The sequence below is a fragment of the Oryctolagus cuniculus genome, chromosome 4 (assembly GCF_964237555.1).
Source record: "Oryctolagus cuniculus chromosome 4, mOryCun1.1, whole genome shotgun sequence".
Classification (NCBI taxonomy): Eukaryota; Metazoa; Chordata; class Mammalia; order Lagomorpha; family Leporidae; genus Oryctolagus; species Oryctolagus cuniculus.
In genome coordinates this window covers 91,132,545-91,151,141 of record NC_091435.1, presented here as the reverse complement: position 1 = coordinate 91,151,141, position 18,597 = coordinate 91,132,545, and the positions used below count along the sequence as shown (strand labels likewise).

The window sequence follows — 18,597 nt, the reverse complement described above, 5'->3', positions numbered from 1 at the left end:
CCAACAATGTATATGTGTTCCATTTCTCCACATCCTTGTCAGTATTTGTAACTCTCTCTGTTTTGGATTTTAGCCATTTTGACAGGGGTGAGATGCTATCTCATTGTGGTTTTGATTTGCATTTCCCTGATGGTTGATGATGTTGAACATTTTTTTCATATATTTGTTGGCCATTTGTATTTACAGGAGAACTGTCCATTGAAGTCCTCTGGCCATTTCTCAGCTGGATTGGTTGTGTTTTTGTTGAATTTTCTAAGTTTCTGATGACATACAAGATATTAATCATTTTGCCAGATAGGTGGCTTGCAAAATTTTTTCCCATTCTGTTGGAACTCTCTTCACTCTATAAATCATTTCATTTTGTGTGCAAAAACTTCTGACTTTGATATAGCCCCATTTGGTTAGTCTTGTTTTTGTTGCCTGAGTTTTGGGGGTATTATCGAAGAAGTCATACCCTACACCATGTCTTGGAGTGTTTCCCCTACATTTTCTTCCAGCAACTTAATAGTCTCAGGATTTAAATTTAGGTCTTTGATCCATCTTGAGTTGATTTTTCTATATGGTGATTTGTATGGGTCTAATTTCATTCTTGCGCATATATACATCCAGTTGCACCAGCACCATTTGTTGGAGAGATTATCCTTCGAGATTATGCTTCAACACTGAATGATCTGAACACTTTAGTCAAAAATCAGTTGGCTGTATGTATGTGGATTAATTTCTGGGCTGTCTATTCTGTTCCATTGATCTGTGATCTGTGTAATCAGTTTTTATGCCAGTACCATGCTGTTTTAATTACTATGGCTGTGTAGTATGCTTTGAAGTCAGGTATTATGATGCCTCTGGCTTGATTTTTCTTGTTCAGGATTGCTTTGGCTATTCTGGGACCTTTGTGATTCTAAATGATTTTCAGGATTGCCTTTTCTATTTCTGTAAAGAATGTAATTGATCTTTTGATAGGAAAGAAGGTGCTTTTTCAATGATGAACTCTGGTGGACACTACATAGCTTATTCAAATCATCAAACTTGGCATTACCAAATGTGGGCCAAACTGACATCATGAGCTTCCTGATGTGTCATGTGTATTGTATTTCTGCCTTATTTTTTCTGATCTGAATCTAATCATTTGACAAAACTGCATTGTTTAACTTTTTTGAGACATCTGGCCTATATTCTTTTAAAAGTCAACTTCATGAAAGACAAAAATATTCTTAAGGACCTCATCTAAAAATTGAAGGAGACTAATAAAAGACATAGTGCTTGAGTGCATGATCAGGTTTTGGATGGAAATTAGCAACAGTAGATGAAAACACATCACTGGGACTACAGTGAAATGTGAGTATGTGTGCATCTTCTATAATACTGCAGTCATATTAAATGTCTTAACATGATATTGAAAGAATTAGGCATTATTACAAGATACAAGTTAAGAGTTCCCTGGATAGAAATGTTTTAATTGCACCAGCAGGTAGAATTTATATATGGAGAGAGCAACTGTGGCCAAATATTGTCATTGGTAAAACTTGCTTAAGAAAATCTTGAATGGGGTTCATCTTACTGTATCTTCTACTTTTCTGTTAGCTTTATATTTGATAAGATGTTTGGCTATAAAAGGTGAATAAATAAATACAAATGAATGCTCTTTCATAACTCATTATTGGCATTCCTTGTGTGTGTCACCTGTAGTTAGTGAGTTAATAATAGTGGAACTAAGATGTGAAGTACCCAAATTCAGACTCTAGGGCATGCCTGACTTTATTTCACCCACAGGCTGTACAGTTCCTTTCTGGGGTGTTGTTTTGCAGTCTCTTCCTGTGCACTTAGTCGTCACTTTGTAATTCTACTGGTGGCACTGAGAATTATGATTTTCCAAATCATAATAAGCCTCAGTTGTGGTTTAGTGAGTTTTTAATACATGCATATTTATATAAGGAATACAATATATAAGTAATACAATTGTGTATTTCATGGGAAATTACACCAGTGAGTTGTTTATTCATGGGGTTTTTGTGGTTGTTAATGGATGCAGTATCTGCATACCTTTTGTGCCCATCTCTCCTCCATTCATCCTACTTTCATGTGCCAGCCATTGCTACTGTGACCAGATCTGTATTTACAGGAATGACCTGGTAGCACCTGGCGTCAGCTGAAATATCTTTATTCATTTTCTGTCTGGGCTTCCTTTGCCAGCATTATACTTCTTAGGGCTATTATAAAGGAGTTAAAAGCCTTGTAGCAACCATAAAGCAATGGGGAACTGGAGCCTGAGAATGCATATGTGCTGTTGCATTCCTCAGGTGGAAGAGCTGAGGCGCCTTTTCCAGGACTCCTCAGGGCTCCCTGGAGGGTACAGCTCTGACTGCCCCCTTGCTGACCTGCTCAACATAACACCTTTGAATCTGCCTTTCTCCCTGTCTGCTTAACTCATCCCATTCCCTCCGTATCCTCTCTTCAGACTGGTTCCTAAAGTAAGTGATCAATATGCAAACACCTTACGGACATTGGTTCCTTGACAGAACCCAGACCGAGACAATGGAAGCCTTCTAGTTAGAGTTGAAGAATGTAGGTATTGTTAGGATTACAGTCCACTTCACAGGAGTTCATGCGATATTTAGACAAAGAATTCGGCAAAGAACCAGGAATCATCCCTGTTTATCCTTGAGCAGGTCACTTAACCTCCAAGTTATCTGTCAACTACAGTGATAATTAAGGCAAAGACATGTTGGTTGGTCTGTAGGATTCTAGTAGCTGATGATAGGATGGTGGCTTCTAATATCTTGTATAAGCTGTTGCTAATAAGTATGATAGCCCCCCAGATCTAAAGATTTTAAAGAGAGCAGTTGAGGGTAGCAAGAGAGGGATTGGTGGCAGCTCTTAGGCAAGTTTTCAGTTATTTGAGACATAAAACAGAGACTGAGGAATAGGAAAGAGGCCTATTCTAATTCCTAATGGGGATTGAAATGTAGAAGCAAAGGCCAGGTAGGGCATCATGGGGAGATGTTGGTGCAAAATCTCACAGGATTTAGACTTGAGGTTGTTAATACATGACATCAAACTAGTGTGAGAAACTAAAAATGGGGAGCATTCCGTACTTGGAGGAAAGGGGGAAAAGGAGGCTGGAAACCAGTTGAAGTCTTACAAGCACAGGCCAGTTGCACACCATAATTACTTGTTTCATTGTATAGCTCGGGGTAATCCTGTGACTTTTGAGTCTCTGTGGTTAGATATCACAGTAACTTAAGGCATAGATAGTTGATGTACTTTCTGCCTCAGTAAAGAGCAGATGTTGAAGACTGGATTAAATCCTCTTTACTGATACCCCAAGGGAACACTTAATGAATGATGCTTCTCTTACGAAGAAGAATAATTAACAATAGCTATATTATTCATATTAATTTATAGGTACTGGTTGCTATAATTAATGCTATTTATGAAATCATCATAATTATAGCACTTTATAATTTACAAAGTATTTTCCCATCCATTTTCTTATCTGGATCTTGTCTTAGTCCTCTGCTTTAGGTAGCACTGGTGGGGTTCTCTTCAATTCGTAGATGAGGAAGCATGTCCCCAAGAAGAATTTAGCCAGACTCCAGTCTGCCACTCTTGCAGATAGATTGTGTGCTCTATGAATCTATGGAAACACACTTAGTCACATTTGTGTTTATCATACTATCTTATGACTGTACACAGGAGAATCAGGTTCCCTTGGTTCTCAGTTGCCTTCCTTTGCAATAGAGCCCTACCTTCCCTGGGGTCAGGGCACAGTACTCAGAGTGTTCACATGAATATTAACTATTAAATGATCATTTTCTTAATGATGTCACTGTACTTTGTAGTTATTAATGCCTTTTGGGATAAAAATGAGATCTCATCTGAAAGGGGAATTAGCACCATGAAAACATCTGTTCCCAGGATGAAAATCCACTGGCCTGAAAGCATTTAGTCTCACTGGAAATTCAGACTCTGAGAACACGCAACCAACCTGTCACGTCATTGCTTTTACATTGTTGATTGTGGCAAGGGGGCTGAGGAAAATTGCTCAATGTTGCAAGGCTGCACACCTGAACCATACAGCCTGATACACACACACACACACACACACACACACACACAGAACCTTTTTGCTTCCTGTTGTACCTAAAATTTCCTGCTTTTACCTAAAAGTTGTTGATGTGAAAATGGTTGCTATCTGGACCTATGGTACTGCCTGCCCTTGTTCATTCATTAATGTACTTGAAAATACTTATTGGCCACTTAATTGGATTGGGTCCTTAGCAAGATTCAGGGGGGAAGAGTGAGCAGCAAAACCACATGCTTTCATGGAGCTCCATATTATCCTGGGAGAGAGACTGACAATAACAAAATCATACAAAACTTGATGTTAGCTGATGGTGGGTGAGTGTCATTAGAAGAGTAGAACAAAGCAAGATGGGAGGATAGAGTGCACAGAGGGGTCCTAACCGTATATCCTGAGTGAGGAAGTGCTGAGGCAGCGGCTTTGGATGGCACGGTCAAAGGGGCCCCTACGTAAGGAGAGCTCACAAGCAAGGATGCCTCACGAGGCAGGCAGCAGTCTAGGTTTGGCTCCAAGGGGCTGGGACACACCTTCCTAGGCAGTTGGTATCATCAATGTGCCTGGCGTAGATGAGCTAGGAAGGATTAACTCATGCTGGCTGAATTCACAAGAGACTGACCTATTCATTGGAGCCCATTGAGTGGCTTTTACACAGAGACTTAGGTTTCAGGAATTAGGGAAGATCTGTTGGTGAGAAAGCCAGTAGGGGAAAAGGAACTCATGGTATTAATAGAAAATGGTATTATTCATTATTCCTGATGCAGTATAGTCACAGGTAGGTGTACTTCAAGGAATGTAAGATTTAATGCTAGCCTGTCAGTAACCCTATATTTTGTTGTTTCTAAGGTTTGTAGTTTCTTGGTTAAAGTTTTTCCTAAACTTTTTTTCTAAAGCCTCATTTATGCATTTAATAAGTTGAGTTATATTTAGAGAGAGGGAGAGACAGAGAGAAAGGTCTTCCATCCACTGGTTCACTCCTCAAATGGCTGCAACAGCTGGAGCTAGGCCAATACAAAGCCAGAAGCCAGTAGCTTCTTTCAGTTCTCCCACGTGGGTGCGAGGGCCTAAGCACTTGGACCATTTTCCACTGCTTTCCCAGGCCATAGGCAGAGAGCTGGACTGGAAGTAGAGCAGCTAGGATTCGAAATGGCGCCCATATGGGATGCTGGTGCCGCAGGCAAAGGCTTAACCTACTACGCCATGCCATAGCGCCAGCCCTTTTAAACTCTTGTACACATCAGACATTATCTTGATATTCAACCTCCTTAGATATACCCAGTGGAGTTCATGCTACTTAACTCCTGTTGGGTCTTGCCGATGATACCCTTTTGATTCTTGGTGGAGTCCTTAGAGACTCTTGCGTCACACATACACCGTCTGTAATATCATCACCTTACACGCTTCCTTTTACCTCACCGGGCTTCCACCTCCTAGGATCACCTCACTTGATCTGTAGGCAGGCTGCGCTTGTTTCTCCTAAACCTGCTTACAAGTCCTGTAGAGGCTCTGGGAAAACTAACTGCCCTCTGCTCTCTTATGGAGTGCAAGAGACATGGGCATGGGCAGTAAAATCCACAAAACCCTGATTATACCATCAGCACTGACTGATGCTGGCCCCCCACTGCAGCTCCTGGACCAGGCCCCTGAGTGGTCTCTTTCTAGCCTACGTTTTAAGTGTCACCGGGTCTTGCCATCTCTTGCGCACATATCCGTGCCTGCAACTCTGGAGTACTTTCAGGCTCCCACATCTGCAAGTGCTGACGCTGGTTTCTGGCCTCTCAGGGAGGTCCCTTTCTTCTCTAACACCTTCATTCTATTCAGTGGTTTCTGCACATAAAGGGCTCGCAATACCTTCCCATAAATGCAGAGATGGAGGCTTGTATTCTCATTCATGTGGATGCTCACGGCAGGGAGAGGGGTTTCTGGACAAGTCCTTGACCTGAGGAAAACCCCCTCCTGGTTTTCAGTTTTCCTCCCTGTCGGGTAAGAAAACTCTACCCCAGCCCACCTACCTCACTGAGATTTTCTAAGAACTAAGAAAATGAGGTGCCCCCAAATGTGGATAAAGCCCTACTACAACTTGAGAAATGGCAGCTGTGAATGCTGTCAGTGGAAATCTGCTGTTTGAAACCTGGATGTGTTGCTTTCAGCAGGGAAATCCTGGAGGCAAGACCCTTGAGGAGAGACGCTCCAGCCTGGACGCTGAGATTGACTCCTTGACAAGTATCTTGGCTGACCTTGAGTGCAGTTCCCCCTATAAGCCGCGGCCCCCGCAGGTGAGTGCTGCTCCCCCTGGCCCCTCTCTCTGGCCAGCCACCAATGCTTTACTCTTTTCTGGAAGAACAAACTTCTTAATGCTCTTTCATTTTTTTTCTTTAATTTTCTCAGAGCTATTGGTCTAAGTTTTTATTTAATATCAACATCATATGTTAGTTAACTGGCAGAAATGTCTTACATCAATTTTCTTAATTCTTGTTATTTTTTTTTTTTGCAAAAAAGAACACAGTGTTACTAAAAATGTGATAAGAAAGCAAGTCTCCTCTTATTGCAGTGTCCTGACCCATGTTTAGCTTTGTCTATAAAGATATTTTATGACACACTGTTGCAATCTTTACTAATATGACTTGACGTGGCTTTACACACCTGAGTTTTGTGAGGCTCTGTGTTGTTTGTAAGGAAATTCCTTTTGATATATATTTAGTTGGTTTGCATTTCTGCTGTTATAACTAATGCTCGAGGGATATGTTCATGTATATTTTCTTTGGAGCTATTTCCCTGCCTCTGAGGTGTTGGATTCCCACATTGAGATGGAGAAGCACTTTCTTCCCTTTCCTTTCCAAAGGCTGTTACTAGCTCATACTGTACAAGCAGTTGCAATATATTGTTTTTTTTTTCCCCTCAAATTCACAGGAGTTAAATGATAGCTATTATTCTATATTGTATAGGTGCAAATGATGTTTTGTTATCAATTTTTCATTGTATTTGTTGCTTGTCTTGAAGCTGACTATTTTCCTGCAACTTGGCTTATTGCTTGTGTTACAAAAGTTGAAATTCACTGTAGGGATCATCACTGCCTCTCTGAGGTCTTGAGGGTCAGGCCAAATCTATTTGAGGGCTTCCAAGTCCTCAGAAGGCAGCCATTGAACTCTAGATGCAAGCATTGTCCCTGTTGACTACTGTTGTCTCTGTGTTGTGTGACTCTTGTGCAGAGTTTGCCTGGCTGAGTGACAGTGTACACATCACTGAGTCCCAATCCAGTTCCTGACTGGCAGTTGCTGGTTCTTTGAACAAGTTAGAGTACAGTCCTTCTTCTCTATTGCAGTCAGTTCAGTACCTAACTGCACATAAGGTTACATAGTCTCATTGCCTTCTCTAGATACATAACAGGATTGTCACCTATGTGGGGGCACCAGGCAAAATACACTACAGCACTGTTTCAGCCATCTCTGCTGTGGCTCCATCATGCTGTCAGCAGGACTGTCAGCATGTCCTGAGCTGTGGGCTTTTGGGGCAACTGATAAGAGCAGGAAAGTGGATGGAAGGGAAACACACGAAACTCCAATAGTCCATGATATTCGGGAAGTTAAATTGTGGTCAGTATCGCAGAAGGAAGGGGAGAGAGTGAGGTGACAGAATCTGAGAGTTTGTATCAGAAGGCTTGTTGGTTTGGCTAGAGGGATAGCTGAGGTTGTGTTGTTGGGAGATCAGAAAGGAGACGAAGCCTGAGCAATAGATAGGGAGGCCGGCTATGGAGGAAGCTGTTGGCAGCCTTTAAGATTGTTTATTTTATTTTTCATCTATTTGAAAGGCTGCCACGCACACATATGGAGAGAGAGAGATAGAGATCACTGGCTCACTCTCCAATGCCCACAACAGCCAGGGCTGAAGCCAGGAGCCAGGAACTCCACCCGGGTCTCCCACTGGGTGACAGGGGCCCAAGCATTGAAGCAGTCATCAGCTGCCTCCGGGATGCATTTTCAGGAAGCTGGATTAGAAGCGGAGTACCTAGGAACTGAACCAGCACTCAGAAATGGGATGTGAGGGTTGCAACCAGGGACTTAACCTCCTGTACCACAATTTCAGCCTGGCCAGTGAGGGCGCGAGGGGGACTGTAGGTTGGGTAGGTTTGAAGGCCAGATTAAGGTTTTTAAGCTGTGTTTTCTGCTCATGGGGATCACTTTGAAGTTCTTAAGCAGGAAGAAATGTAAAATTCATTCTGAAGAAGGCACAAAGGAAGTAAAACCGACTCTGAAAAGATACAGGGGTTGGTCAGAGCAGTTCCTCAGTAAGCCATGCTTCCTTCACTGTTAGGGACCAGTGTCTCAGACTTAGCAACTGTCCAATTCCATCCACACGAGGAGCGTGAGCCCGGCTTCACAGGACAGCCAGGCCACTGGGTCCAGCCGTTTCCTGCCCAAATGCTTCTCTGCAGGCTGTCGCCTCCTTTTCACCTTTTTTCAAAACAGAGTTTTTGTTTAATTTTTTTTTCTCTCCTAAGTTTTTGTAACCTAACATATATTGAGGAGATTATGCTTTGTGGTCTTTTTCTTAAAATAGCCTCTGTTCTTTATAGCTCCGTCTACACAATTCCTTCCATAAACCCCTGCATCTTAATGAGGTTTATTCAGCAGCTACTTTTGTGTCTGCAAAATCTTTCTGTGCACACAGACTCATAATGACTGGCATGTGGTTTGTAGTTTACCAGTGGAGAAGCATGCTCACATATATCCTCACTGGAGTGAGGTCTCGATATCTCCACTCTCAGATACAGGTGGTGTGCCTGCTCCTGGTTCACATAGAGAAGACCAAGACTTCACAGAGGAAGGAGTGTCTCTGGCCATGTGACTACTGTGTGAGCACAGCCAGACCCTGAATGTGGCCTTGGGCTTTAAGTTCTGACGCCAGAGGGAGGATGCCAGGGTTTTCCTTTTGAAAATGTTTTCACCACTTATAAAAACTCTGACATGAGTCATTTGAGGGAAAGTGCCCATTGAACATGGCTTTCCCATGTAAGAAAAACATTCAGAAGGTTAAAAAAAATGAATTATGATGGCACTTAAGTAGAACAAGCTCATAATTAGGGTAAGACTATTGGCTATGTGCCCATTCCATTCAGAAATTAAAGGATGATCCTTTCTATATTTTTAATGATTTTAATTTAGGAAAGCAAGAGTTAATTGGAAGACATAGCTTATGCTTCTGAATTATCTTCACTTTGGTAGAACTGAATTGGAAGTGTTGGTATTTATTGGCTAACATAATTATATACTGTGAGAACAATAATCATACTCTTAAAATATTAAAATATGTGCCAAGAGAAGATGATGTCTGCCATAGACCGTGTTATGTTGTAATTAAACGGTATTTTTGAAAAGTTCTAGAAGTGTAGACTGTTAATACCCAACTTTGATGTTTCCATTTTTTGATCCAAACCAAATTTCAAAACTTGTCGAGTCACCATCCTACTTAAAGTAGGCTAGTAGGTCTATGGTTTCTCATTAGTCAAGCATGTGTTATGTGATTTCCCCAGTTCACCTCTGAATCACCTATGAAAGGCGACTTTGACTCATGGATCTTGGGTGAAAATGATAGACATGTGGAATGTTTGTAAGGTAAGACATTCCAGGGAACTCCATTCACATAACCCTTAATAGACATCTGACTCTTGGAAACAAGTCTTTTTTTTTTTTTTTTTTTTTTTAAGCAGCTTCCTCCTTTGCCTAAAGATGGATTTCCCATTCTCAGATTTCCCAACTTCAGTTCTATTCACTTATTGTCCATATGGTTGTTTTTGTTCATTTCGTTGTCAGAATTGAAGGTTATGTGAGCAGTGTAGAGAAAACTAGTGAGTTTTTTCCTCTTCAACTAAAATGAAAAGCTGTGGAAAGATTTGGGGAGTAAGAATACAGCGAGGGATGGTTTGATAGCTCTGACTCCGAGTTTACCAACATGAAGCACACTGTCTTCCCAGCTCAATGTGTTCACTTCTCTAGAGAGAATTCTGTTCGTGTGAACTTGTCCACCTTTACCATTCTGAGGCTGTTCTTTCACTACTGTGTTTCCAAAATGGGCAAGGTAACTGCAATCCATTCCCCTTTTGCAGAGAAGTTGTTCTGAAACTGCAAAAAATATAATGTTACCCAAAGCAGCAGTTAGCACAGTGCTTCTTCTTTCGTTTGGGGACTGTTAGCTGCTATCTGGAGTTTTCTCTAAAGCTTTAGGTCTTGAAGGTTTGAGCTGATCCTTTGTAAATGCTGTTTATCCTGTAAGTGACACTGTTCACTTCTTCATTTAAACCATGTAGAAATCGTTGTACCTAAATCTATAGGTATGAATTACATAAAATTTGAATAACTTAAATAAAATTTTAAAAATTGTGTAACTGCTTGGTTTGTTTAGAGACATGGGACTTAAATGCCATGCGGTCATATAGATACATTTGATTTTCATCCCAGTGCTGCCTCACTGGGTGCATTGTGTACGTTCATAACCTAGGAGGGAACCAGAGAATTTGTTTCAGGTGTGTGCATTGTGCTGAATATTTTTTCTGAGGAGTCTATGTGGCCTGAGGGCTTGGATGTCATGTAATCAGTGGGGGAGTCTTCTGGTGCTGTGACTCTTCTGTTCTCTTGTGCTCCATGTTCTAGCTTGCAAAAGCCATGAGCAGCTGCAGGGGAGATTAATTAGTAATTAAATTTTAATATTTCATATCATTCAGTGCTACCCAAACATGTAAGCTACTGGGAGAGGAAAGCTGCAACATGCTGATACTTTGTGATGAGACATTGCTCGTCCCTGCAGAAGAAGGATTTGCTATGTTTTGGTTAGGCTTCTTGGGAATTGAGTTGGGTATTCTGTCAAAAAAAGAGAATCGGTATGAATAGCACCATCTTCTTTCCATATTCTTTTGGGAGAAATTTACTGAGAAATGAACTACTCTGTATATCCGCATTATCTGCTTACAAATAGCCCCCTTTTGAGAGCTGTGGTAAAAGTGAAAGTGTAGAAATCTCATGTGTAAGATATTAACTAGAACATAGAAGAATAAAATGCACAAAATACCATTCTAAAAGGAAAAGGGATCTAATTCTTGGCAGTCTGCGTGTTTAGAGGATCTGGGTTATTCTGAATTAGTCTATACCTGCCAGAAAACTTCAACAGTTAAGTAACAATGAGATGAGGGTGGATGAGTGGGGAGCTGATTCAGAGTTGATTAATTTTTAGATGGTGTATAATTGCATCTCAATAACATTTATATCTCCTCTTCCTTTTTCAGAAGATGATGTTTGTGTCATATATGATAAACATAACCAAAGTTAGCTGTGGAACTTTGAGAGTCAGGAAATGTAACATTTTCAGAGTGGAAATTTAGCCCCCAAATCTACATTTCTTTGCACCTCTAGAAAATTCTTGCCAGAAAATATGTCTGTTTCTTGTGTCCCAGTATAAGAGTATGTGCTCGGAGTCTGTGAGACTCTAGCTGAGATGGGGAGGAAGTCCAGCAGGTAACTGCTGAAGAGCCCTGTGCAGTCCTTGTTGTGCAGAGACCCGAGCAGTGGGTGCCCTGTTCAGTCCTCCTGCCAGGGTCCCTGTGGTGGCCTTCTGCAGTGATTTGTCTGCTACACCTTGGTGAGTCATTGGCTCAGAGATCAGTGTGTGACATTACACTGACTCACTCAATCCAGGCATTGTGTTGTTTTTTTTTTTTAAAGAAACAAACAAGAAAAAAAACCAATAATTCACAAAGCTGCCTCTTGAGTTTCTGTATTTTACAACCGCGTCTTAGTGGAAATGATTAGGCCCAGGTCTATGCAGAAGCACAGATCACATCTGCAGAATTAAAGAGCGCTCTTGTCAGGACTGGTTTCCAGCTCCTCCTTTCTTCCTCTCCCACTGTTTAATGATCTATTTTGGTAGTAGGCTGGGTCTTTAACCCTATGGTCCTTTGCTTTGCTGCTTCTCTGTTTTTCTCTAGTTAAGAAGTAAATAAACAAAATGCAAATTCATTTGCGGGCTTTACTCAAGAAAACTAGATTTAACTATGGTAAAAATGTAGGACTGTTGTGTTTCAAGAGAAAAAAAAAGCCACTTTTCAGTTAATCTGCACTCGTTATTTTGTGCACTTAAGTGCTTGTTTCTGTGGGTGCTTTGTAGTCAAACTAAGTATCAAAATGATAATGTGACCTTTCTAGACAGAAGGTTGAAGGTGGTTGACAACCAATCCTATATGTTGCCATTTGTCATAGTTGAGTAACTAGCTGGCCTGCTCTCCATGCAAAGTATTCTATTGGAGTTTAACTGCTAAGCTTCATTTTTTTTTTTTTCATATTGGTGAACAAGTACCAGGAAAGTCAAGAATTGCTTTTCAGTGTGCCTATTAATTACAAATATAAACCTTTGGTTTATTATGTTTCAAAATCTGAACATACATACTCACAAAACAATAAAAGGGGTGAGTGCTACATTAAATGATACAGATTGATCACACAGTGCTGTTAAACCAGAAATTATAGTTTTCAAATGTAAGTATAGACAGAGCCGTTTGTAAATTTTAGAATGTGTCTCTGGGCTTTGAACCTCTGGCACGCAGTCAAATATGCACCTAAGCCATGGTGTCACGTTGAGGATCCGTGCACCCTAGAAGAGAACTGAATGTGTTTTATTGTTCTGAATCTCAGATTACTGAAATGTAAAATAAAATGTCTAGAAATGTTACCTCTCAGAGTATACCTTATAGAGATAATACTCATAAAATGTTTTAAACAGTTTAAAAATAATTTTCATAAATACCAGACTAAAAGTCCCTGAAGCAAAACAATCATTTGTTTCCTGGCAAAGAAAAGGCACACAAACTTGTGTTTTCTGGTTAAATAGATTAATATTGTCATCAAATCTAGACATCGGAACTCTGGAAATACTCTAAATTCCAGTCTGAAATTGACATGGTGATGACGCATCACAAAGAAGTAGCTGCTTTCTCATTTTTCCATAATAAACATGCATTTGTACATCCAAAAAAATAAGTACAGCTGAGGTGAATGATTTTTGTGAGGACAACTTAAAGGTGATCGCTAATTCATTTAAAATTCCACATTCACCCTTACCTTGCTTTGTACCACTTGAAAGCAATGCAGTAAGAAGATTATTGGTCTATAGCTCTGTTAAAACACATTGGTTAAATTGGTGATTATATCTTAAAAAAGATTATCATGAGTTATAATTCCATACTATAACTGTTCTCAAATTATTGGCATTAAAGAAGAATATACATCAAGTCTTTTTGTCTTTTTCCGTCATTTCTGTAGAACTGGAGAAACCATTATGTTGCATTTCCTAAACAAAGACCAATATGATAAATATCTTGGATTCAGTCACAGGAGACACAGTGTACATGACTGAACTGATACATGCTTCATTTTATCAGAAAAACAAAACACCTGCAAATTTGTGACAGGACTCTTTCTTTTACTGCCAGGAAGCTCTCTTTCATTAAGGGAAACTACTAAGATTTGTCTTCTTATTTTACTGAGCTTTCCTGATACCTCTTGACCTAGCAGTTGAGGTGTGACACAAATACCAATTATAAGCCATTTCAAAACTAATCAGTGGTCTAAATAGAAGCCATGCTTTTTATATGGAAGTAAACTTTGTATACTTATATATGCCTGTGAACAGCTTTTTTTTTTTCATTTTCAATTATCTTTATATACAGAAGATCAATTCAGTATATATTAAGTAAAGATTTCATCAGTTTGCACCCACACAGAAACACAAAGTGTAAAATACTGTTTCAGTACTAGTTATAGCATTACTTCACATTGGACAACACACTAAGGACAGATCCCACATGAGAAGTAAGTACACAGTGACTCCTGTTGTTGACTTACCAATTTGACACTCTTGTTTATGGCGTCAGTAATCTCCCTAGGCTCTAGTCATGAGTTGCCAAGGCTATGGAAGCCTTTTGAGTTCGACGACTTCGATCTTATTCCGACAGGGTCATAGTCAAAGTGGAAGTTCTCTCCTCCCTTCAGAGAAAGGTACCTCCTTCTTTGATGGCCCCATTCTTCCCACTGGGATCTCACTTGCAGAGATCTTCCATTTAGGTCTTCCTCCCCCCCTCCCCCCCAAGGGTGTCTTGGCTTTCCATGCCTAAAATACTCTCATGGGCTCTTTACCCATATCCAAATGCCTTAAGGGCTGATTCTGAGGCCAGAGTGCTATTTAGGACATCTGCCATTCTATGAGTTTACTGTGTATCCCGCTTCCCATGATGGATTGTTCTCTCCCTTTTCGATTCTATCAGCTAGTTTTAGCAGACACTAGACTTGTTTGTGTGATCCCTTTGACTCTTAGACCTATCAGTGTCATCAGTTGTGAACTGAAATTGATCACTTGGACTAGTGAGATGGCATTGGTACATGCCACCTTGATGGGATTGTATTGGGATCCCCTAGCATGATTCTAACTCCACCATTTGGGGCAAGTCAGCTTGAGCATGTCCCAAATTGTACATCTCCTCCCTCTCTTATTCCCACTCTTATATTTAACAGGGATCATTTTTCAGTTAAAATTTAAACCCCTAAGAATAATTGTGTGTTAATCACAGAGTTCAACCAATAGTACTAGAACAAAACAAAGAGAAAATACTAAAATGGATAAAGTATTACATTGTACATCAACAGTCAGGACATTTCAAAACTAATCAGTGGTCTAAATAGAAGCCATGCTTTTTGTATGGAAGTAAATTTTGTATACTTATATATTCCTGTGAACAGCTTTAAACATATATAAACTTCAAGCTTTTTTATGAAGGTAGAATTGAATTTGAAATGGATTCTTTGTTTATATTGATGATAAAGAATAGATCTTACAGTAACATATGCTGACATTTAATATTAGTTAAAGGATAGAATATTTTGTATTTAAGAAATGTTGGAGGGACAGTAAAGTTTAGCCTAGTGGTGTCACCCATGGCTACATATTGGAGTATGTGGGTATGATGACCACTTGTGACTCCTAACTCCAGCTTCCTGCTAATATGTACCTGGGAGACAGTAGAGATGGCTCAAGTAATTGGGTTCCTGCCACCCATATAGGAAACCTGGATTGAGTCACAGGTTCCTGGCTTCTGCCTGGACCAGTCCTGGCTATTGAGGGCATTTGGTGAGTGAAGCGGCAGATAGGAATCTGCCTCCTTCCCTGTCTCTCTCTCTCTCTCTCTCTCTCTCTCTCTCTCTCTCTCTCCCTCTCTGGGATGTATGTGAGTGTGTTGTCTTTATCTCTCTGTGTCTCTTTGTCTTTCAAATAAATGAATTGTTTTTAGGGACCGATGTTCTGACTCAGCAGGTCAAGTTGCCACCTGTGATGCCACTATATGAGTGCCAGTTGAAGTTCTGGCTGTTCCACTTCCAGTCCAGCTGCTAATGCATCTTGGAGAACAGCAGAGAATGGCTCATGTTTGGGCCACTGCCATTCACGTGGGAGACCTGGGTGGAGTTCCAGGCTCATAGCTTTGGCCTAGCCCAGCCCTGGCCATTGTGGCCATTTGGGAAGTAAACCAGTGAATGCGAGATCTCTTTCTGTCTCTCCCTCTCTCTCTCTATGAATCGGCCTTTCTAATAAATAAAAATAAATCTAAAGTTTTTTTTTTAAAAAAGAAATGTTTTATATAACTTGATGTGCTTATAGGATGTGTGAGCCCATAACCTGAATTGCTTCTAAAATATCTTCAACTTTATTTTCATTTGGATGTTGTACTGCTTATATGAAAATACTCCAAATGTTATTTCTATCTAAGTTAGGAGTAACTAACCAATGGGTACAGAATTTCTTCTGGTAATTATTGAGATATTCTGGAATTAGTGGATACTGATTATACAGCTCCTTGAACATATTAAGAACTGTTTATTGTTAAAAGGATAGATTTTATTATATGTTAATTGTATCTCAAATTTAAAAAAAATTTCTGTTGAGCAAGGTGCCTAGAATAAGCAGGTGACATTGAGAATGTATCCCACCTCCAGAAAACTCCACATCTATTGGGTGAGGGGGCATACACACTGACAATTATGGTATTGAGTATACATCCTGAGGATGCCACATGTACAGAATACTGCTTGAACAAGAAGAAATTTGCTGTATGATCATAGAATCTGTTGATTCTTGCTTAAGTAGGAATCATCTGCATGAAGCATCCAGTTCCTGTACAGCTCAAGAGAGTAGAACTAAGACCAATATTTAGAAGCTGAGGAAGACAGTCAACAATATAAGGTCAATATTTTTCTAACAGTAATGGCAGTTGAAGTTCAATGTAGGCTGCCTTAGAAGATGGCAACTTTTCCTTCTTTGGAAGCATTTAAAATAACAGTTTGGCATTTACCAAGAGAGTTATTTAAACTCTTGCAACCTCAGTTTTCTGAGTTAATAACACATCTCAGAGTTGACACGAGGACCACATGGAATAATAGGTGTGTGTTTAATGTGTACACACTATCTTGTCCATAATAAACACTATTATTACTGTTGCTCTCACCACCATCATCATTATCAAATGAATTTTGGCAGGAATGCTAGGAAAGGAATTCAGGCAACAGATGGGAGAATTAATTTGAATGATGCTAGGATTTCATGGTGCTCTCATTCTTGCTTACAGAACTCTAAGAACTCTGATTCTTGGAGTTCTCTATTCCTTGTTATAAAACTTGGAAGGAAAGACAGAGGACCTTGATTCTGTTCCAGGCCCCCAAAATGACTCTTTCTATTCCTAAGGCAAACTCCTCAGCTTCAGTCATGGCTTTGCAGAGTGTTCCATGATAGTTGGTAAAGAAGTTTGTCTCACTTGTTAGAATCGTTACTCCTGTGGTCCTGGAAGATGGCCTTTGTGAGTATTCATGGAGCTCTGATGAACACTGAGAAGGGAGCAGTTCAAACAGTGTTAGGGTCGGGTAGAAGGAGACTTTTCTGCCTCAGCTTTCAAAAAAATGCATGTCTAAAATATAAATGAGAGAAACAACTTGATTTGTCCTCTAGATACAGTTATTTAAGAGGTCTTAAGAGATCATTCACTTCTATGACTGTCCAAGATCTCCAGTGGCTCATGAATACCCCTCTCTGCATCTGTTTCAATATTGTAAATTGAACTTCCAAAATGAAATACTCTATTGTATCTATTCCAGTTTGAGTTGGGGTGATTTTTGCCCTGCATAAAAGGAAAAATATGTTGATATTCCTTTATGTTCTTTCGCTATTTAAGTATAGAAGATTTTACCTTATGATTGAGTTATAGTTGATGGGAGATCGTTATATGTAAGCATAGGAAGCTGCCCATAGATTGAAGGACAAGTTCATGGTTGTTCGTGATAGTTTGAACCTAAGTACATTGTGTTAAGGCTAATTTGATGATTTGGAACTAACTTTGCAGAATTTAAGATCATTCAAAAGACACAATAGCTAAGATTAAGGATTCTAGGACCAGACCATCTTGGATTAAATCCCAGATCTATCACTCTCTAACTCTGTGACCTGGGATAAAAGACCAAAATTTTCAGTACCTTAGCTTTGTCATCTGCGCAGTTAAGGTAATTCTAGTATCTATCAGGATTGTAATGATGACAACGGTAGCCCAAATAGTGTTTTTTAGTGAGTGACCATTTGTGGAGCCTGGAAGTAGTGTTTGGCATGTAGTCAGCACTATATACATTAGCAGATGTTATTGGAAGCTGCATACTTATTCTTTAATTGTATGACTTGATGGCTTTTATGTAAAAAGATTGGTTTATAAATGTGGTCTGTGCTATCCAGTCCAACTCTCTGAAACAAATTATCTCACTGGAACTCGGTATCATTTTACAGCATCCAAGGATAGTTCAGCTGTCCTTGGGCTTTACCCTGTCCTTTTGGTTATGTCAGTGATTTCTAATGTGTGAACTCAAAAGCCAGAGCTGGAACTACAACCCTGATCTTGTCGTATCATCTGGCAGATGCATGAATCATCAGCATCTGTTTCTGTGGATTACAAGGTTATCACTCTGATAACTGAACAAATTTCACTTTAAAACAAATATCGTGACTCATAGATTATGAATTTGTCACAATTGAATAAGTCCATATTTGGCCTATTAGGGTAAATTATTCTGGTTAAAACTCATCTGCCCAGAGACTAAATATGTAAAGCAATGGTTAAAGTTACTGTTTGTCAGGATGTCCTGGAGGGCTTGTTGAACACTGATTGCTGGGCTCCTCCTGCTTTCTGATTCAGTAGGTCTGCAGTGGGGCTCAGAATCCCCACACGGCGCTGCTGAGGGAACCATACTTGGAGACTCTTTCAAAGCTGCTTATCAATCAAATGTTTTGGGAACAGCACCCCCTTCTTCTTCCCATCTCTAAAGCTGTATACCTCTATGGTTTGCTCTAATGTTACAGTATACACTAGTTCTATGTCTGCATTTTCTTGAGAAGAAAAATGAAATTCAGAGAGATGACTTTGGTCATGTAGTCTGTTGACAGAATTGGAAAGA

The 18,597-nt window shown here is 40.0% G+C and overlaps 1 protein-coding gene across 19 annotated transcripts in view; it reads left to right on the top strand.

The window, feature by feature from the left end:
* Positions 1-18,597, top strand: part of LPP (LIM domain containing preferred translocation partner in lipoma) — a 727,525-nt gene that overhangs the window by 351,573 nt on the left and 357,355 nt on the right. For 15 of the 19 annotated variants that reach the window (XM_051859193.2, XM_051859192.2, XM_070072383.1 and 12 more), the window contains one exon: positions 6,229-6,354. In XM_051859193.2, coding sequence (XP_051715153.1) covers positions 6,229-6,354 — 126 coding nt within the window. The remainder of the gene's footprint in view (positions 1-6,228; positions 6,355-18,597) is intronic. The other 4 variants (XM_070072379.1, XM_051859195.2, XM_070072378.1 and 1 more) reach the window with 1 other exon arrangement.